This window comes from Labrus mixtus, chromosome 4 (assembly GCF_963584025.1).
Source record: "Labrus mixtus chromosome 4, fLabMix1.1, whole genome shotgun sequence".
NCBI classification, from domain to species: domain Eukaryota; kingdom Metazoa; phylum Chordata; class Actinopteri; order Labriformes; family Labridae; genus Labrus; species Labrus mixtus.
The window spans coordinates 3,420,658-3,442,854 of NC_083615.1; the positions used below are offsets into that span (position 1 = coordinate 3,420,658).

General features: G+C 41.9%; 2 protein-coding genes across 2 annotated transcripts in view; one reads left to right on the top strand and one right to left on the bottom strand.

Moving 5' to 3' along the window:
• Window positions 1–22,036, bottom strand: LOC132972401 (protein piccolo-like). The gene is made up of 7 exons (XM_061035193.1): window positions 21,182–22,036; window positions 19,994–20,824; window positions 18,639–19,796; window positions 17,272–18,405; window positions 15,811–16,881; window positions 8,288–9,211; window positions 1–7,150 (listed from the first exon to the last, which is right to left on the bottom strand). Exons 1-7 carry the CDS (start codon window positions 22,010–22,012, stop codon window positions 410–412), a joined length of 12,690 nt encoding a protein of 4,229 aa, XP_060891176.1. The 5' UTR covers window positions 22,013–22,036; the 3' UTR covers window positions 1–409.
• Window positions 1–22,197, top strand: part of LOC132972409 (isocitrate dehydrogenase [NADP], mitochondrial) — a 375,783-nt gene that overhangs the window by 23,090 nt on the left and 330,496 nt on the right. The gene's annotated exons all lie outside the window — the stretch shown is intronic.

Consider the following 22,197-nt stretch of genomic DNA (forward strand, 5'->3'; position numbering starts at 1 on the left):
ATTTATTTTATTTTTTATTACATTATAATGTCAGAAACAAATATGTTCTGTAAAGGTTTAAAGGTGATGCAATTTGGATTTACAAAAGACTGCCACTGCGCATGCATTTTGGCTAGCAAGATGCAAAACCAAAATATTGAGGGAGAACACGCAGGCACACGCATGCATCTGTATGAAGACAAAACAAAACAAAAAAAAGCTTCTGTTAATAATAAATTCATGCATGCATATTGACCAACAAGGAAATTTGAACAATTAAAGAAAGCATGTTAAAATAAACGATAAAACAAACAAAGAAATAAACAATAAAAATACTTTGCAAATAAAAATCACAAATATAAAAAATCTGTTAAATACATGCCCATGATGCAAGCTTAGGGGATGGTAACAAAAGTGCAGAAATGCTCCACTACTCACCGGTAGAAAGTTTTGCTGCAGTGAGGTCTATGGCGCCATTTGTGGATCCGCTGAGATAGTCATATTCACTCTTGGGATCATAGGAGAACAGTCCTGCCTCTGTCAGGTTAGTCTCAGACATGGAGGATTTTACACCATTCAAGCCTTTGACACCATACTGTCCAGCATGATCATATTGGTAGTGGTCATCTCTGTAGCCAAAACGGTTGTCAGGCTGCGATGTGACTGGGGGCTGTGTTCTGCAGCTTCCTGTAAATGGTAGCTTGTAAATGACATCACAGCAAACACTTCTTCTACCAGCTGTAAGGTCAACTGGAGTCCCATCATCCTCTACAATAGTAGTCACAATTCCTGGGCTTGTGCCAGACAAAGCAACCATAGCTTGCACAGGCCTGTAGTTTGATAAATCCATGGCACCTGTGGCCTCTAGAGAAAGGACAGGGCCTCCATTGCTGATAGCTGCTTTTGCCGGAGATATAGGTTGCTTTCCTCCTGGGGAGACTCCAAAGGAAAGATTCATTGGTATTTCTTGAGCTGCAGATGCTACAGATCTGGTTACAGTCTGTGAGGTCACAGGTCTGTATACAATCTGTGCTAATGGTTCAAATGGTTTGTATGTGGTGAGAGGTAGAGGTAATGACACAACAGGGCCTTGCAAATCAAGTGGTTTTTCTGCTGGTGTGTTGTTATATGAGGAAATGGTCGCTGTACATGTGACTATTGTTATGCTGTCAGTGACAACAGACAGTGTAGTTGCAGGTGTGAGTTCTGCACTAAGATTCACTATCTCAGGCTGCACTGCTGTAATTTGACGCAAACTAGAATCACTTGAAACAGAATGTCGACATGACTCGGGTGGTGTCAGGTCCATACCTTGTTCAGTCATCTTTAGTCCAACCTTCATGGTACGTAAATCAATAACATCCCCAGGGTAGATTATCCTCCCATTCTGTTTTGGCAGAGGTTGGACTTTAGCTATGTCTGGTTGTATGGTTATTGCTACACTTGATGGAGGGGCCTGTGGGAGTCTTTCATGGACCACAGAAACGGTGGTCCTCTGGACCTCAGTGGTGACCACCTGAGTGACCAGGTTAGGCAGGCTTTCAGGAGGCTGGCCTGAAGTTGAAATTGAAGATGAATACATGTGGCTCATACTGGACACCACTTTTTCTGGTCCTCGAATCTCTTGACTCTCGATAGACTCTTGTTGAATTTTAGTGATAGTGACTGGTGCCACAGATACACCCTGTGGAATGTTTTGTGAGGTTGGCATTGAGGTTCTTCTAGTGTATGCCTCAGTGGTTATTATCTCGAGAGGGTGATCATACTCTGATGGATAGTTTAATGTCTGTGGTATTTGTTCTGTTGAAGGAATTCTGTAGGGGAACTGAACAGGATGACGATCAGTAGTAATATCTTTCTCAGCTGGCAAGTTTATGACCTGTGCCAATGGTAATATTGGCTGCATAGTTATGGATTCTCTTCTGGTGGCAGCAAAGTCCTCAGTTGCAACCACCTCTGTCGGTATTTCATATGCTGAGGGATAGGTAAACATGTCACTTGAGGTGTATGAGGGCTGAACTATGGATGATATAGATGTCCTTCTCCGACTCGTGGTTTCCTCGGTTTTAATGACTCCGCATGGCATCCCAGTCAGAGGCTGCACCATCGGCGGTATTGAAGCCCTTCTTATATCAATATCCTCGGTTATAATTTCTGTGGGTGTCTCACGCTCAGGCTGCAAAGCTATGATCTCCAGAGGCACTGCTGAATGGGACATGATAGAGGATGCATTTGCTCCATGGACCTGTGGCATGTAAGTATCAGGTAATTCCTGTTGTTGGATTTCTATCCCAAGAGGTGATGGTATGACTTGATTAACTGTAGGAGTGGTCATGTAAGGAACTGTAGTTTGTGGCATTATCTTAGCTATGTCTGGTGTTGGGGTAACTTCAGCTACTAAATTTGGAGGTTGCCACACTGGAGGAACAGTTGCTACTGTTGGTATTCTTACAATAGTATCAGTTGAAATAACTTCTCGAGGTAATTCAAACGTTGAAGGGAGGGTCACAGCTTCAGCAGCAAGATGGGGTTGCAGCATAGATAGCTGCTCTGTAACGAAGGGCAGAACTTCTAGAGGCTGAACAGTTTGTGGTGCTGATTGAATTCCAGAAAAATTGTCAATTATGTTTGAACCTGTTGGTAATTCTTGCTCTTTGGAGTTGGATGTCACTTCAGCTATCACATGTTGCTGTTGAACAGGAACTTGCTGTTTATGTTCTGGTACTGGTGATCTTATATTAACTATGTCAGTCACAATGACATCAGTAGGTATATCCTGATCCTTTTCTGGTATATCAATTTGAGTTTCTTCTCGAGGGTAAAGAACAGTTGAGGGGACTGCAGCTTGTCTGTTTTGGGGAACAATTACATGCAATGGTACCCCAGAGTGGACTGGCATAGCAACAACTTCTGTCACAGGCTGTTGATGCAAGGGAAAAGTTTGAATGGGGACTGCAGGAAATAGTCCTAGAGCTGAAGCCTCAGGTGGAACTGTTATGGCCTCTGAGGCTATATTTTGATGATGATCAACAGATGGTTTAGACCATGCTCCTGCTGTGGCTTGCTCTTGGGGCATTGTTATTTCCTCGGAGATCATTTTAGTTGGTGGAAGTTGCTGAGTATCTGATTGTTGTTCGACATATGGTTTCTTAATTGGAGCAGGCACACTTTGTAACTGAATAGGTGTATCATGACCTGATGCAAAAGATAGTTGTGGTTGCACATCAGAAGGTACAGAGTCTATCCTGGCTTTAACAGCTACTACCTCTAAGGGTGTCACTTGCTCTACTGCCACAATTTGAGCTGCGGGTATCGGAGGTTGATGCCTTACAGTGGGGACAGAGGCTCTTCTGACTGCAGCTTGTGCTGAAAATGCATCAGTTGGTGTTTTCTGCTCTACTGGTGTGGCACGTACCCCTGACACTTTTGTAGATGGGATGGAGCCACGTCTTACAGGTGCCTGGACTGTTATTCCCTCTGTTGGTGAACCAGGCTCAGATGGAAGGGTTATCACCACATAGGTTTGTAAACATTTTGCATGTCTGGGAGACAAGGGTGACTTCGGAGATGTTGCGCCCAGCTTTGACTCCACAGGGCGTGTGAGGCTAAGTGACAGAGCATTTGGAGGTTCTTTAGTCCTGGGCAGTGTTGCAGCTTTAGGAACCACATGAGGAGGTGGCTTGACACTCTCTCCTGGTTTATGGCTGAAAACCAGTCCAGCTGGAATTGATATAGGCTTTGGTGGTATGGGTGGAGGAGGCTTGGTGGTTTGACTAGGGCCTGATGTAACAGAAACACGTGGCAATGTTGTTGAAGCAATTGTCATAACAACAGAAGGCTTTGGATAAACAGTTGGCCTGGGTAAAGTGCTGGGAGCTGGTGGAGGTGTATCTGCCACTGGTACTTCTACTGCATCTACAACTTTTGTAATAGGTTTAGGGGGAAGTGTTGGAGCTGAAGCTGACACTTTACTGGCTAATGAAGCTGAACATATACTGGGTATATTTTGGGAAGGTTGTGTGGCTTTTTGACTAGTTTGTGGAATAGAAGGAGTGGAAGCTAAGTTTTCCCCACTGGGCACTATAAAGACTACATGCCCTTGTCTTGTTTGGGTAACTACTTGACGTACAGCCACATTATCTGACTGTAAGTCATCCATTCTTGGCTGTATGTCCACAACAACTGACTGCATTGGCTGACCAGATACTGTAGCTCCCATAGCTAAGGTGGTGGTCATAGTAGGGGTGGCATGATGAACTGCCCTAACAAGTGGCAACTCTGAGGTAGGCTCAGGTAATGACACTGAAGTAGACCGAGGGGGAGGTGGGGGTGGAACCTTCTTTTTGATTATAGTAGTTGATGCTGGAGCTGACCCGGGCCCGTGAGCTGTTTGAGTGGGAACTGGGACTACTCCTTGACGCATAGCTGGAATAGAAGGTTGTATTGGGACTGAGGGTACCACTCTAGCTTCGGTTGGAGCTGGGGTAGTAATAAGTGCTGAGACTGGTGGTGGGGCTTGTGCAGAGATTGGAGATGTGGTTGAAACTAGGTCAGGCATCTGGACTATGACTGGTCCTGGGGCCAGAGTAACAGATGCAGAAACAATGTGGACTGAAGCTGTGGTGGAGACTGCAACAGGGCTTGCTGCCACTAGTGCTGTTGGTGCTGGACTCTGTGCTGAGACCTGTGTAAAAGATGAAGCCTCGAAGGGCACCTGAGAGGGAGACGACACTAAGTCTGGCATTTCAACTACAACAGGTTCCAGAGAAGGCCTTTCCACTAGGGCTAATGCTGGGGCTTCACCTGCAATAGACATTAGTTGACCTTGAGCTGTTTGAGCTTTAGATGGATCAGACACCACATCTGGTATAGTAACTATAACTGCAGCTGGAGAATGATCAGAGACTGAATCCCTGCTAGTTGATACTGCTGAAACTGTGTCAGAAGAAGGTGGCAAGATTTCTGGAATTGATTTAGTTAAAAATAAAGTTGGAGGTGTTGGTGTAGACAGTGGAGTTGAGTCTGATGAAAGAGGTGTTTGAGCTTGAAATGGTGATGAAGATGTAGCATTAGAAGCCAAACTGGAATCTGGAGTTGCTGGTGAAGTTGGAGGAGACACTGGTGATACAGGGGAAGGTGTCGTGGTTAGTTCTGGTGCTGATATTGGTGTCGGAATAGGTTTTGGCTGTGGAACTTCACAGACCACAGAGATGGGCTCAATATCAGCTATATCAGACAAAGGTGGGCTAATGGATGGCTCTTCTTTAGTCTCAGAGTCATCACTGGGTGTAATGTCAGAGGAAAAACCAACTCCATATTCTTCAGCAAGACTATCATCTTCTTCCTCCCCAGAAGAACATTGGGTAATCTTGAGGTCTGGTATGGGGAACAATGCCTTTCTGAGTGCCGGATCTTGGGGGACCATAGGCCTAACAAAACCTATAGACACACTCTGAGTACTAGTAACAGCAGTCCCCTCGGAACGCTTAGGAGGTTCAGTGGGGCGTGGTGGAGCTGGCCTTTTCTTTTTCTTGATTGGCATTTCACTGGAAGTTGCATCACTTGTGAAAAGTACATCAGTTTGTCCAGTAAGTGATGTCCCTTCAGTTGGTATTGTCACCACACAGGTGTCAACAATCACCATAGGATCAGTGACCTCTGGTGAGGAAGTTTCCATGGCAGTCTGGGCCTGTTGAAACTCTTGCTCTATCATCATCAGTTCTCTCTTTTTTTGCATCATCTCCTCATAAACCTCCTCTGGGGACCTGAGTTTTTTCATCATGTCAGAGACATTGTCAGGGTTGGGTTCTTCCTCTTGCAGTTCACTCATCTTCAGATCAGGCTCCTCCACTAAGGATTCATAAAGGTAGTCTTCTATTGCCATTCCTCCATAGAGTGGCTCAATATCAGGAGGACTCTCCCCTGGAATAGCCCTTGTCTTCTGGATAATTTCCTCATATGCTTCCTCTGCACTCTTCAATGATTTTGCAGCTGTATACATATTTTCAAATGGATCCGGGGGAGTGTATGGTATCACTGTTGGTGAAGGCTTACGTCCTCTCTGTACTGCTCGCCTAGCGTCTGTTTCTGATTCCATACTGGCAGAGTACTCAGAGCCAGATGTTCTACTTGTGTCAGTGATAACTGTTACCTGTCTCAGATCCTCTGAGGAGGAAGCATCTCCAGCTGGAGAAAGTATTTTGCCATGGGTCCTGACGTCATCTTTGTCTTTCCTAGACTTATCTTTCTGTTTCATCTTTTCTTCCTCGGATGAGTCCTCAATTGTAGGGAGAGGCTGGGTTGGCTGCCTGTGTTTACCTTTGCGATGTTGTTTGTCCCCTTTGACCTTCCTGTGACTTGGACTGCTATCACTGTCCTCCTCCAGAGATGAAGCTGATGTAGGAGAAGATCTTGGAGTAAAGCCAGATACCTGAACACTAGATGAGCCCTTTGAAAGGGATTCTGTGATGCTCTCTACTTCTTCATCAGTGCTTGGTTTTGTTCTAAAGACAGGAATAGCTTTCTTAAAAGCAATGTTAGTCGATGTTTCAGTAGCCTCTTTTATAGTTGTAGTTTCTATTTTAGTGGTTATTGCCCCTGCTAGGCTCCCTGCATTTTCTGTGCTACTCTTTCTAGACAGTGATTCGACTGTCACTGAAGCATTTTCAAGCTCAGCCTCCTTGATGACATCTTCATTTTTTATATGCTCTTGTTTCTCATCTTCTGAAAGAGACATTTCTTCGTCATCACCCATGCCCATTATCTGCCTGCGGATGAACTCTTCATCTTCTATGTTGGAGTCAGCGCTTTCAGTTTTGTCTTCACTGCTTGAAGAAACATTACTAACTTTCAGCCTTCTCCTCTGGACTTTTGGTGAGGGTGAGGGTGTGACGTCACTTTCACTGCTCTCTTCCATTGCTTGAAAAGTTAGACGTCTCCTTTCAGCTATAACCGCCTCCTTCACGGTTGAGGATGTATCTGTGTTTTCATTATTTTTACTTGTATCACTAACCATCTGCCCATCCTTTAATTCCTGGAATATGGGTAAAATCTGGGGTTCTTCATCATGCTCTTCTCCTTTTGAAGTAGGCTTAGTAGCTGTCACAGGATCAGCTTTGTTTTCCAGTGTAATCTGCTCAGTATTTAGTTCTTTGTTGCTGTCATCTTGCTCCTAAAAAATGAAATGAAAAAACAAGATATATGTGAAAAATTTGAAATAATCAGGTTTTATATCAAGAAACACTTCACCTTATTTACTTAGTAACTATGAGGATTTAAATCATGCCAAAATATTTATTTTATTTTATTGTTATTTGAAGAATAAGAGTATATGAAATATGTTCAGACATTTTTCTTTCTTTTAATTATTATTATTTTTTACAATTTCAGATGTCATTTTGGATATGATGTAGCCTTGGTGCATGGCATTGACTGAGAGAGGGTTGGAATTTTGTCGTTTCTTGTGTCGAAGAAGTTTCAAGACCTTCTTCAATCAGGTTGCCTTCAGAAAACATAGGTAGCCTACTACAAGATGTTATAAGTGAAACTGACTTACAGAATGTGACAATGTTCCATGTGGCAACTTTTTTTTTTCCTTAGCACCAATTGCATCATTCAAAATTAATTTAAATTGTTTTTCAAATTTAAAAAATGTTTCTTCCCAAATCTGGGTGCACATAAATGTAGCATGCTATTCAGAGCAATCCTGAAATTAATTGGTCTTTTACACCAATTCACGTAAGTATTGTAATTTTGAGGTAAACAATAGTGTTGCTTTTTTGTTTTTTTACAATTTGCAGAAAAACAGAAACAAGCTCAATATAAGTTGGTCTTATTTGACTTTATAATAAAGGAAACCTCTTACTTTAGTTGAAAGACACATTTACTTAAGTGTCTTCCATCTATCATTTTAAAACCGTAATTTTTTAAAAGGGATTAGGATAAAGTAAACCAACAAATGACTGGTGGGGAAAAAATGAAAGTGTGTCATACAAAACTCTCCATTGAGTGTTGAATGATTTAAATGATTTAAATTATTATTATTTTTTTACAAATCACTGTAACAGTCTTCCCATCTGAGAGAGGAACCAAAACATGAGCTGCTTTTTTTCAGCCAAATACAATTCAGTTACAATTCAATTCAGCTATGAATAAGTTGGCTACATGTTATAATGGCAGTTTACATTTTTAAGGATTTTTTAAATCATTATAGTGAACTTATATCAAGTATAGAAGTTATGATAGTGAGTTATGGCTATCTCTGTTATATTGTTTACTTTCAGAAGAAGTTAATTGGTAAAAATCTTACTTTTATGATGTTGGACAGAAGCTGGACAGGAGCTGGATGTTTTTCTGGAGTTATGGTCACGTCAGCTATGTTTCCAACTGGCTTCTCTGCCACTTTCTTGCTGCCAGGCTCTACTTCTGATACCCGCTGTGCTTCTTCTGATATTGGTTGCACTTCATCTTGCTGTAAAGACTTTGTTGGCTCTATCTGTTTGATGTGATCATCCTGCGGCACTTCCTTAATAATCCTCTCTGGAGCAGACAATTCTGGCTTTGTTTCAATCCCTGGAACAGTTGTAGCAACCTCTTCAGAAATAGTGGGAGTCAGTACAGATGTAGCTGCAGTCACTGGAATAGAAAGAGGCTCTGCTTCATGTACTTCAGCTTTGATTGTTGAAAGGTCAGGTTTAGACTCTTCAGCCTTCGGAATTTCTGTCACCCTGGAAACCAATTTCACTGCCTCCTTATTAACGACTGTTTCAGTCTTGGGAACTTCTGTGTTTGGTACTTCCCCTATTGGTGTTTCTACTGTCTGCTTCATTAGGGCCTGGGATTCAATTACTTCGGTTTTGGATGTTGCTAAAGGAAGTTTTTCTGATATAAGAGGTGAAGCCTTTGCTGTTGTGGGTATGACTGCAGTCTTGACCTCGATTTGTGTGGATGCTGCTGTGGGTGTAGTTTCTAACACGACAGATGTTGGCTCCATCTTTGCCTTTGGGCCCGGGACTGTTGGTATTGCCTTGATGGGGTCTGTTGTGGGCTGGGATTTTGCAGATGAAGGTTTTGGCTCTGCCTTGGTAGGGGGAGTTTGGGGCTTTGCGGTTGCAGGAGGGGCTGAGGTCTCTGGCTTCGCGGATACAGGTAATGGCTGGGACATTTTTCGTGAGTCGCCCAGCTGTCCCGACAATGCCCTTTGAGTCTGGCAGTTCAGACATAGCCACTCCTTCTGTGATGCAAAAAGACAAACATACTATCAGTATCAGTGCAACAGAGATCAACATAAAAACAAGAGGAAAACAACCTTGTGTAGTAATGTATTAAAATGAATGCTAAATCAGCATTTTGCCATCACAGCCGGCCTTTTTCAAATGCTGAGTTATATCAAAGACCTTCAGTACTATGAATGAAACCTTCACCCTACACTTTCATTCCCTCATAATTCAAGCAACCAAAGCAAATTCATAGAAATCCAACACATTCAAATCACATTCAAAACATTACGCTAGAATTTACCACACATGCAAGACAGCAATAAGACATGTTACCTGGCAATAGAGCTAAACATATTTTAAAAGTAATACTTTTAAAATCCGACTGTTAAGGAAGAGAAAAAGGGCTCAAGCTGTCAATAGATAAAACGTGTTTCTGTAGCAGCCTAGCAGACCAAATCACAGCAATGCGCCTGCCTCTGCAGAGCCAGATAGACCAGACAGAGGCAGAGATTACATCGCATACATATCCTGTTTGAGAAACACCATTTAAGTTTTATGTGCTTCAGCCAAGAGATAAGGTATCAAATCAAAACACATTTACACTGTATTATATCCTTATTATGGAACAAATATGGCCATATGTCCACAATAACTGTCTAAGTACTTTATAAAAACACATTTTGCCAATCTCTGATTCTGAACACACTTACATGTGAATAAGTAACTCAGAGGTACATGTGCTGTGCACTGGTAGTATTGTGGTAATATTAATCTTTGTTCCAATGAACCAGTAAGAGAAATTCTATTATATTTAATCTTGTTGTGTAAAGAACTTTGTAACATTCAAGAGACTGTTTTTACAATGAATAGTATGTTCAATCAACGCTTGATGAGCTGCATGGGTAAAAATGTTTTATTGAAGCTAAGGTGCTTTTGTTCAGTCACCTGTGGTTACTCTGGTATGGTAATCCTCATCAGCATAGTGCCTAATGCTGATAATCATGTAAGCCAATCAATCATTTAAATCTCAGTTTCATCTGTTATCTGATGCGGGCTTATTCTCACTTATGATAACCTTTTAAAGGTGGACAAAGTGAGTTTATAATGCGCCACATTAAAACTAAAGGATGTTATTCAGGCAAATTATTTTTGTAATTAACAAATCAAACCTGTAAGTCCTGGTATTCTGCCTCAAACATCCATCTATAATGCAATTTTAACACACCTGTCTTCTTCTCTAACACCTGCTGGAGGTAATCACAGATTACAAGGAATGCACATCCTCCTTAACATACAAATGCAAATCAGAAAAGTTATGTCAATCGAGGGTCCATTCACATGATAAATTATTGATAAAAAACTCCCAACTCTTTTTTCCGATCACCTCAAAGACACAGCACAAAACCTCCTCAGAGATGAGTTATCTACAGCAATAGAAATAAATTGAACTCTGTCTGTGTATGTAAAAATCTATTTTACTGTGTAGCTGAAATCCTGAGCTGCCATAACCATAATCTGAAATAATATGACAGTTTAAACACTTTATCCATTTAAGATAGAAGGGTGCACTGGATTTTAAAGGCTTTATATGCGATGTTTTGGTCCAGCAGATGTCACCCTTGAGCACCAGCATGAAACCAAAACAACTTGCACTGCATTGTTGTGTTAGCATGCTAAAGCTAGCGATCTTTATTGCGCTCGTATCTTCACACTGCATGTAAATTTACCTGAAATGAGCGTGATCTAGAAACACAGTTAAGCAGTGAGTACAGTATGTTATTCTTCTTTTCTCTAGTCCCTCAATTAAACAACTTTTATACGCGAGGGGAGGAGTCAGCCGGCCGTCCGGGCGATGTAAACAAAGTGAAGATAGGACTCGGAAAGCATCACAGACAGTGGGACTCGGGTGTTACACCCATTGTAGAAAGTCATTACTCACAGAGTTATTTTATATAGGTTATATAAAGCCTTTAAGATCAGATCATTTTTATTATTTCTCAATATATACTGATGCTCAAACATAATTAGGGCAAATGCCCTATGCTGGATATGTCTGTCATTGAGATTACAACTGATATTTAGGTCATTGCAGGGTAACCTCCTTATATTTAGTGACAATTGATACATGACATACAGATGTTGTTCAAAGGATTAGGATTGTCAGAAACCACATTTGCAAATCCAATTTAAATCAGAAATGGTGGCCTATTGCCTGTCATAGTTCTGCTGCCTTCTAACAGGACAAACTTGAAAGGAGCTATCAGGAGAATGATCAAAGAGCAGTGTTCACAGATGGCTGAGTGTTTCTGCTTGTCTACTGTATTCTCCTTCTTCTGCAACCTAAATATGGCCCTGGCCTCACACCTCTCCAGGTGCTGGTATCACACAGGCTCAAGCCTCAGTATTATAGCTGCCTATTTTAACCAAGGGAAGGACTGAGTGTTTACATATGCAAACAAAAAGTTGCTTTTGTATTGTGTACTATACTCCGAATTAATGCCAAATAAATCAGCTACAATAAACATTACCGCCTCAACACCGCACCAGCCTTGCATCTGATAACTCCTTTAACCTTCCTGTTTTAAATCAGACTTCAAAAAAACATCTAAGTCAACAAAAAAAGGGACTAATCCCATCACATTCCCCTTCAGCGCCAGCAGTGCCTCGCGGCCACACAGTCTGAGAGCCATGACTCAGAGCCACAGGGTCTGGAAAGTGGCCATCATCCTTTTGTCTAATTAAATATGTTTTATAAGTAAAGAGCAGGAGCCCCCGGGCACAGATCCGTGGGAGAGGCTGCTTCTTGTGATTAGCCTGGAAGCTGGATTACCAGACCTTCCCAATGACTGCAGTCAGGAAATGATGCTCTTGACACACAAGCATTCTGCATCAGACTGGATCTGCAGAGCTCTTTAAAGAATTACCCAGTGCCCTTTTTTTCCACAGCAAAAGACTCTCTGCTACATCTTATCCGTTAAATCCATCCAAATCAGGCACAAATCAGCTTTAAACATTAACACATTAAGAAACTTAATTTTTCTACTGTATTCCCAATTACGTGTGTTTATACACACCCCCACATACAAAGTCGGCACATCCCATTATGCATTATGAATACCTGACACAAGAGATAATTCTTCTTCGCCATTAGAATAAGGTATAACAGTTGTGCAGTCCAACCACAGCATTGTAAATCAAGGTAACAAAAAGTGCACACTCATCTATCAAACTGCTCTTAACGGAGAAGCTCTGACACTCCGGCATTTCCAATCTGATGAATCAATGCAGTAATTTTTGTATTACCGGTACCTGCACAAACCCACACTTCTATACACTGTAAAACACAAGTCACTGGGTGGTGCTGATACTACATTTCATTAAAGCTCGACGGATGTTCAGCATTTGGGCTGTAGACGACACCACTTCTTCCCAGACTCTCTTCTGTGCCTCCCTGCTATTGATACTGGAGCAGGCAAGTTTCTTATTGATTTTCTGGCAGATGCCTTTGGCACAAGCTGTAGCTGGCAAATATACTTAGCTTTCAGCACACCCGTCCAAAACAGAACTCCTTATAAATCAAGCCCCCAGATAATAGAGAACGTTGACCTACTAATAGGTAATAAGCAGAGTGCTTTATTCAGAAGCAAAATAGAATACAGCAACTGAATTTTCGAAAACGTCAAATGGGATATGAGGGAACCTTCTTTTGATGGCATGGTACAATGGGTGGACAATCTGCAAATGTGAGATAGAAGGTGTGGCAAGACAGTAGAAGTTATATTAACAGGGCCTAACCTCTAAGGTAAGGTCCTGTGAATCTAATAATTACAATAGAATCATGGATCCTCACAATCAGAGCAATCATTGCAGCTTGCGGGATACGTGTTACCACTTTTGATGAAATGATAATGTCATAATTAGTACTTTGTCAAATTGAAACTTTTTAAAGGTCACATATAATTCTCCTTTTCAACCAGTTTAAATAAGTCTCTGAGCTCTTCAAAACATGTCTGTGAAGCTTTTTGTTAAAAATCCACTCTGATCCTGTATTTTATCATGCCAATTAACCCCTCTATTTCAGCCAATGCTCAGAACGGGCTGTTTCTGTGTCTATATGCAAATGAGCTGTGTCTGACTACGCCCCTCTGGAAGGGCTTGGGTGGCTCAGGCGTTCTCGCACAATGGCCTATTATTTGCATTGATGAGGCAGACTCAGAGTGCAGAACAAACACCTAGCTGTGGGAGTGTCACCCATCTGGAGGAGGGTTTACTGCTCTTTGTGATGTCACAAAGGGAAAATCTCTAAACAGCCTGTTTGAGCACTTATTTTCTGAAAAGTGGAGCAGGTAAAAGACATTGAGGATGGACGTTTCTCATAATTTGGGGGGCTTGTAGACAGGCTGGAGACACAGTGTTAGAAAAACATGGTATTTTGAATAATATGTGACCTTTAAAGAGGCTGTTAAAAATAGGTAGGCAGGGCTGGGTCTCTCCTCAGAGTGACTATTTTTACCACTGTCACTAGGAGCACCACGGGACGTCTCATGGTTATTATTGGGCTAACAGTCTGGGATTGTGAGGCTTGCAGCAAAAAAAAAAAAAAAAAAACATCTTGTGTATGTAAAGACAATAAAAATGTTGGTTGCAATGAAAATAATTCACGTGCTGCATGGTTAGCCTCTGCTTAGCCTGTGTGTCATTCATAATGCATCTTGTCAAAAATAAGTATTTTTTGCAAGCTCAGCAATACGACGGTCAGCTGCTTTTATCTGTGATTAATTGAAACAATTCAGGAAAACTTACTCTGGAAAAGACATATATGGCTGCAAAGAAATTTTCCAAAAAATACTGAGGAAATATATTTCATACTGTCCTGTTTGTCACACACAAGCACAAGCTGGCAAAGCTGGACACACGTGTGCCCTACTTAACAGACAAGAGTCACTCACAGGCCTTTGATAGTATCAGCTCAAGCAGAACAGGCAAAACGAAAAAATGGATATAGCTAGTGCTCACTTTGCCCAAAGTGGCCTCTCTCCTTTTGAACCTCAAGTCCTTGCCATTATGTCTGCCCATCTAAAGAAGCCACACACAATCGTGATAGAGAACTGGCAGTCATAGACCCTTTGGATAAAGCAGGGCAGCAATAAGTATGGCGACTCATCCTTAACACATGTGTTTAAGCTAAGCTATTTCTGTTCTCGTCAGCTGTTTGGGGGCATGAATCTATTATGTACTGTACACAGCAGCAATCATCCATGTTTGTCCCTTCCCCCATCAGAAGTCTACCCTGAGGCTCATCCCCCCTCTCTGGTGTCCATGTAAAACGTGAGAAGTGTCAATTACATAACAGGCAAATCTCTGTCAGTGTTATTTCTCCATAACAACGCACCATTTGGACTGAGCATGTGGTAATCCGTTTCTGGGAAATCAGAGTGAATGCAGAAATAAACAAAAAGAAAAACAATGCTGACATTTACTCAATCACTAGAGAGACGATCTTTGTTAACCGAGAGTCAATTTTTCATATTCTTAACTGTCTGTAAGAAACACTTGGTCTTTTATAGAAAGTATTCAAACAAATTGCCTAACAAACCTACACATTATTCAAGGCAGCAACAGACAATAAATAACAATAAGAAATAGAAAGGCCTGGTTACACAGCCTTGCATTTAACATTTGTGTACATTACATATACACAGGTACATGAACTACTGCCGCCCACATGAAATGATGGGAAAACAGTCGAATTAGATGGGAGTCACTGTTCTGTGAGAGAGCAGATGGCCTGAAAGAGCCTCTGCTGCTCTAATGTACTAAACTGTGCTATACTGGACCAAATCCTTGTCACCTCTGCTTATTGGCATATCACGGGGCTGTGACGTCTCAGATCTCTCACGGGGGTGGAGATTCCCTGTTCCCTGGTCTGCTATGGCAGCAGATCCCATCTCGCTAATGCTGTTGCACAACCTTCAATCACTTTAATTCATTTTCAGAGCGGCCAGTCTGCTGATGCACTCCTCTCATGAGCAGTTATGTAATGTCTCAGGTCACTCCTCTGGAGGGAAGTATCTTTAAAATGTTGTTTTACCACCCCAAGAAGTATGTCAATAATTCACATGGATCATGATAATTAACAGCCTACAGATGTATTTTCAAAGAAACATAGTTTCAAGAAAGCTCTCCATACATTGTATGTGCTCTGGCAACCTAATTTACTATTCCTCCATTCTATACTATTTATGGTCTATGAAAAGAATATTCAGTATATTGCTGGCTGCTTTTTCCTTGGAAAAAAGATGCCAATCTCCCAGATTCCAGCCTTTTACATAAAAAAAGAAGTCATGGAAATAGTAAAAGCCCATTGTGCTGCTTGCACGTTCTGCTTGCTGTGCAAGAGTTTACAATCAAATGTAAAGAAATGTATAAGTATGTTAATTTAATAACACAAACATGTGCATGTGCTTTTCAGTAAATAAGAACTCTCACCGTTTTAAAGCTCTGAAAATCAATTGTCAGTTATATGCTAAGCTGTAGATGTGGCTTACAATATTAACATGTATGCTACATTTCATGTAGAAAATAAAAGTGAAAACAAATGTATATCACTTACTGCTGATGTATGAGGCATGGGGTTAAATCCACAAAGACTGCACACAGTGTTCTTGCATTCAGTGCAGGTGTTGTAATTTGGAGGGTCCTTGGAGCCAATGTTGAGTTCTACTTTACAAAGAGGGCAAGTGGACAGACTAGCTTTAGGAGCGACTTGTTTCACTTCCATAGGTGAAGCTTTCACTTCTTTTGCCTGTTCATTGGGCTTGGCTTTTTGAGGTGGTTCAGATGTCTGTGGTTTGGTCTCCTTTACGGAGGGCATCTTGGGTGAAGCTGGAGGTGTAGGTTTAGGAGAGCCTTGGGTTGTGATTGACATCTTACGCGGCGTAGGTGGGGTCGATTTAGGAGAGCCTTGGGTTGTAATTGACATCTTACGCGGTGTAGGTGGGGTAGATTTAGGTTCGTCCTGAACAGCCGTTGTAATCAATGTAGATGCAGAACTGAAGAGAGATGAACCAAAACCAAACATCTTCCCAGTCACTGACTCAGCTGACTTTGCAGCAGCAGGTTGAGTTTTAGGACCACCAAAGCCAAAGAGGCCTCCGGATTCTTGCTGTTTAGCAGGCTGAGCTGCTGGTGTTGCAGATTTGACAGGAGGGGTAGCAGATCTTAAGGGCTGTTGTGGCGATTTTACAACTTCTTGTTTTGTAGGACCTGCCTTGATTACTGGCACAGTAGTTTGAGGAGGCTGTACCTTTGGAGCGTTTTCTTCAAACTTCTTCTGCTCGCTAGCCACATCCTTACCATGTCCTTTCTCAGTACTTGAAAGGATCTGTGTCTTTTGCAAAGAGTCTTGTCCTGGTGGGTCTGTCCTTGGAACTGCAGTTGGCAAAGGAGCCTCAGCTTTGGGGGTTTCTCCTCTTTGGGATGTTGCCTGAGGGATCTCCTTTTTGACTACTGGTGACTCTGAGGGCTTCTCCTTCTGGATTACTGCTGGTTTATCCATCTGTTCAGAGCCAGGTGTAAGAACCTTGCCTGGGGAATGTTGCGGTTTCACTACAGGGCGTCCAGCAGGCTCAGATGCCCCTAGAGCTCTGTGCATCTGGCAGTTGAGACAAAGCCATTCATTTACCTGAAAAAAGAGCAATGAAATATATCAGCTATTGGTGAATTAAAAAGCAACAATCTGATTATGATTGATAAACCAAGGATTTCATATTTTGCGGGACACTTTGATTTGTTTTAAATTAGCTGTGTCAAATTGTTTTACTTCTTCTGTCATTTCTGTGTCCGTGTGTTTTTGCAAATTCTCTTTCATAGAAGCTTAAATGTACCTAGGATCAAAATAAATCATCAGCTCCATTATCTATGAGGATGTATGTTGAGTTATTCTTAATTGCCATACTAAACTGTTATGGTATATAACATTTCATTTTACAGTAAAATTGTCTTATTCAAATCAAATCATCAAATGAACTTTTATTCTTCAATATCATATGTCAAATTAGAGCAAGTTATTTACCTCTGCCACATTTGGCATGGGATTAAATCCACATTGGTTGCAGACATTAGTCTTGCACTCTGTGCAAGTGTTGTAGTTTGGAGGATCTTTAGAGCCCCTGTTTAGTTTAATTTTACAGAGAGGACAGATGGATAGTTCTGCTTTGGGAGCACTTTTGCTTTCCATTGGTGTGCTGGGTGGCTCTGGTGGAACTTTAATTACTTTGGCTTGTTCTATGGAAGGAGTCTTCTCCTGTTGTGATTCATCTGGTTTCTTCTGCTGAGGTGTCTGAGAAGCAGGTGGCTTGATATCCTTTGCAGGCAACGTTTTAGGAGATGCTGGTGGTGTAGTTTTAGGAGAAACATGGGCTGCAGCTGACATTTTACGTGGAGATGGTGGTGTATTTTTAGGTTCATCCTGGACAGCAGAGGTTATTAAAGTCGATGCAGAGCTTAAGAAAGAGGACCCAAAGCCAAACATCTTTCCAGTCACCGACTCAGCAGACTTTGCTGCAGATGGCGTTGTTTTAGGACCACCAAAGCCAAAGAAGCCTCCTGACTCCGGTTTTGGAGACTGAGCTGACGGTGGTACAGACTTTGCTGGAGAGGTACCAGCTTTTGCAGGTTGTTGTGGGGGTAGCTTTCTCACTACTGGATCAGGTGAAGGAGCAGACTTGGCGATAGAAGTCACAGCTTGTGGCAGCTTTTGTTGTGCTGGCTGTCCTGCCTTTGGATCTGTTTGAGGAATAGACTTAGCAGTAGAAGTCGCAACTTTAGGGGCTTGCTGCTGAGGCGCACCAGGCTTTCCTTTGGTTGTCTCTGTAGAAGGGATTGGTGAGACATCAGTCTTTGTTATAGTTGATGCAACAGCTTTGTCTGACAATGGAACCGCTGGAGGGGCCTCTGTCTTTGTTAATGCATCAAGGGCTGAAGTTGTGGTTTCTTTGGTCTGAGCTACATTGTCTAGCTCAGTCAAGGTTGCGGGAGATTTAGGGGTGTCATCCTGAGAAATTAACATGGGTGTCTCTTTCTGCTGAGTTTCGGCAGGGACCTCTTTGCTTGGTGATGGTTGGGGTTTTATCATGGGGAGGCCTGGAGGTTCAGAAGCTCCTAGGGCCCTTTGCATCTGGCAGTTGAGGCAAAGCCATTCCTTCTGCTGAAGAACAAAAGAATACAATGAGTAACATTCTTTCCATTTCAATTCACAAAAAAATCTCAATACAGCCCTTCAATGTACTATTCAAAATACATGTGTATTTGTAAAAATTCTAAGACATGTATGATAGGATAAGGGAACAAGGAATATGCATTTGTATTTAAACAATTCCAAACAAAATGTACTTAAAAAAGATGGTTATTCATATTTTTTGTTGACAATGATTTAATTACCTCTGTTGCAGTTGGCATGGGATTAAAGCCACATTTACTGCAGACAGTGGATTTGCATCCAGTGCATGTCTTGTAGTTGGGAAGATCCTTAGAGCCCATATTCAGTTCTGTCTTACAGAGTGGACAGACAGACTGGTCCACTTTGGGAGCAGCTTGGTAGGCTTCTGCTGGAACATTGTTCACTTTTGCCTTTTCTGACGAAGGAGCCTCGGTCTGCTGAAGTTGGATAGGAATCTTTTCCAGATTTGGTACCTCAGGAGCAGAAGATTTTTCCTTTGCTAAAGTCATCCTGGGTGAAACAGGAGGGCTGGACCTCTGTGATGCTAACATTTTGTCAGAAACTTGAGCTGGAGCAGACATTTTGCGGGAACTTGGTGGTGTTGTCCGGGACTCCTCCTGAACTGAAGACGTTATCAAGCTGGATGCTGAGCTAAAGAGGGATGAACCAAATCCCAACATCTTTCCAGTGACTGCGTCAGTTGTTTTTGAGGAAGCTCTCGGAGATTTAGGACTGCCAAAGCCAAAGAAACCTCCTGAATCTTGATTTTCTTGCTGTGTTGATGGAGGGGCAGATTTGGCTAGTGATTTTTCTACAGTACTTGATTCCTTGCTCAATGTTTTTGGGGGCTGGACTTTATCATGGGATGTGATCAGTTGTTCAACGGATTTCTGCACTGAAACAGATTTCTCATCTTTTGTTTCTGTGGTGACAGGAGGAGTTTTAGCAGGCAGTGGTTTATTCAAGTCTGAAACCACAGCAGTTGTCTCTCTACCAGGAAGTGCATGGGAGGTGGGAATAGCCTTTGCATCCCTTGTAACCTTTCCATCGTTTGTTGGGGCTGAAACAGAATCTTGGGAATCTTTTGCAACAAGCTTGTCAGTGGTAGTTGTTTGAGTACTATCCATTTGATGTGTGGATATAGTTTCTTCTTTAATTTCCTGGGCACCCGGTGTTGGATTGCCCTGGATTTTGTCAGGCACAATTTTTTGTGCAGAAATAATCTCTTTCTTTTGATGCGCAGGTGCATCTTTATGAGCATCAGCAGTTGAGGACACTTTGTTGGGGGATGCCTTAGGTTTCATCAATGGAGGCTCTAACGATTCAGATGCTGCAAGAGCCCTTTGCATCTGACAAGTGAGACACAACCACTCCTTTACCTGTGGGGGGAACACACACTCTATTTAGTAAGAATGTCTTTTAGATAAGTCACTAATTGCATTGTAGTACAGTTCAACAAAAATGTAACACATTTTGTTTTAGATCAAATATGTCATCCGTTTATAGAATGGTATGATATAGTTTTATCAAGTAATTTGCATCATTATTACAAACATGCTTAGTGAATCTCACTTACATCTGACACATTTAGCATGGGGTTAAATCCACACTGGTTACAGACAGCGTTTTTGCATTCGGTGCAGGTATTGTAGTTGGGAAGATCCTTGGACCCAATGTTGAGTTGAAGCTTACAGAGTGGGCAGGTTGACACGCCTTGTTTGACAGTGGCTTGGGGGACTACTGATGTCTCTGATGGAGCTTTGTCCCCTTTGGCCTGGACTTTTTGAGGTGTTTGTTTGGGTTGTTCTGGCTTCTTCTGTTGTTCGTTTTTCTGGGCAGCAGGGGATTTAATCTCTTTTGCAGGCGACATCTTTGGAGAAACTGGTGGAGTAATTTTGGGCTGGTCAACAGCTGAGGTTATCAAAGTAGATGCAGAACTGAAGATAGAAGAACCAAAGCCAAACATCTTACCGGTTACTGACTCTGCTGGTTTTACAGCATCAGGTTGAGTTTTACTCGAACCAAACCCAAAGAAGTTTCCAGACTCTTGCGAAGTCACTTCTGGGGCAATACTCTGTTTACGTTCAGTTTGCTTTGGCTGTTCAAATAATTTGTTGGGACCGGGTGTTTTCTGGGGCTCCTGTGGCCTTCTTTGAGAAGTAGCTGGGCTGAGCTGTTTTGGACCTCCATGCTCTTTAGCAGTCTCAACTGTATCTGGCTGTGCTGGTACAGATGGTTTCCTTTGAGATAAGTCTCTTGATGGTGGCTCTTTCTTTTCAGGCTCAGTTGGGCCGGTGACGTCTTTGGGGCTTGCAGATATTTGCAAGTTGGTGGGAGCTACATGTGGAGACTTTGTGTCTCCGAGAGCCCTCTGCATCTGGCAGGTGAGACATAACCACTCCTTCACCTAAAAGAAATAAAGGATGTCATTTTACGCTTATCTTACCGTTTTAGACATTTTGTGTATTATTATTCTTGGATTGTATTTGTGTATTGCAATTAGAATAGTTTTAGTATGTTTCATACATGTTTATTTATGTGTGTGTGTGTGTGTGTGTGTGTGTGTGTAGTAAGATAAACTAATTGGAAACCTCAATATGTATTACCCTATGAAAAAAAATAAGGCATGCAAAATTTCAGAACTGAAAGAAGAATTGAAGTCAACATGAACTGAAAAGTCAACAACACAAATTTAGTGAATGTTTAGTTGAATAAAATTATTTACATTCAAGAATCTGTAAAAGTTAAATGGTCTAATTCTTACCAATGTGTCATTTGGACTAGGGTTAAATCCACACTGCTTACAGACAGTGTTCTTGCATTCAGTACAGGAACTGTAGTTTGGGAGATCCTTGGAACCGATATTGAGTTCGACTTTACAGAGTGGACAGGTAGACTGGCTTGGTTTGACAGGTACTTGGGAAGCTTCTATCGCCTTTGAAGACTCTGATGGGGCAACCTCAACCTTTTCTGATGCAGTTGTCCTGGTCTCCTTGGACTGCTGTGCTTTCTTCTGCTGCTCAAGCTTCTGAGCATCAGGAGACTTTATATCTTTTGCAGCAGACAACTTGGGAGAAACTGGTGGTGTAGTTTTGGGTTGGTCATTAGCTGAGGTTATCAAAGTAGATGCAGAGCTGAAGATAGAAGAACCAAAGCCAAACATCTTCCCGGTAACTGACTCTGCAGGCTTTTGAGCATCTGGTTGGGTTTTACTACCACCTGAACCAAAAAAGCCTCTTGATTCTGGCTGTGTAGCAGTTATTGTGCTACTCTGTTTATGTTCACCTTGATTTTCTTCTTTTGGTGGCTCCTTTGAACCCACCCTCTGATTTTCCTGTGCTTTTTTGTGATCAGGCGCTGGGCTGTCCTGTTTTTGTGGTAAAGTTGCAGCCTCTGGTTTGGCTGTCTGCAACGATGCTGTAGACGGTTTCCTCTGTGGTAAGACTGGTACGGAGGTTTCTGTCTTTTGAGATGTAATTGGTTGGGAAGAGTCCTTCAGCTGGGCTGCTGCAGGTGAAGGAACTTTACCAGGAGCAGTTTGAGACTTCATTTTGGGAGGCCCTGGAGGCTCAGATGCTTCAACTGCTCTTTTCATCTGACAGTTCAGACATAGCCACTCTTTTACCTAAAATTACAGATATATGGTTATGTGTTGCTTTTGAGTTGCAAATAGAAACAGTTCACAACAATCCGAATATGCAGAATAACATATTCATTTAAACCATACTAAAGATCAGTAATATAAAGTATTAATTTATTTTGAAAGAAAAGGTATCTATG

Bases quoted from the DNA above. Each gene is read 5' to 3' on its own strand.
- LOC132972401 (XM_061035193.1), bottom strand. From the start codon at position 22,012: ATGAAAAGAGCAGTTGAAGCATCTGAGCCTCCAGGGCCTCCCAAAATG. The intron at 20,825-21,181 runs GTAAGAATTAGA...TATTTCTTTTAG, and splicing joins CTAGTCCAAATGACACATTG to GTGAAGGAGTGGTTATGTCT. The intron at 19,797-19,993 runs GTAAGTGAGATT...TTCCCCCCACAG, and splicing joins CCATGCTAAATGTGTCAGAT to GTAAAGGAGTGGTTGTGTCT.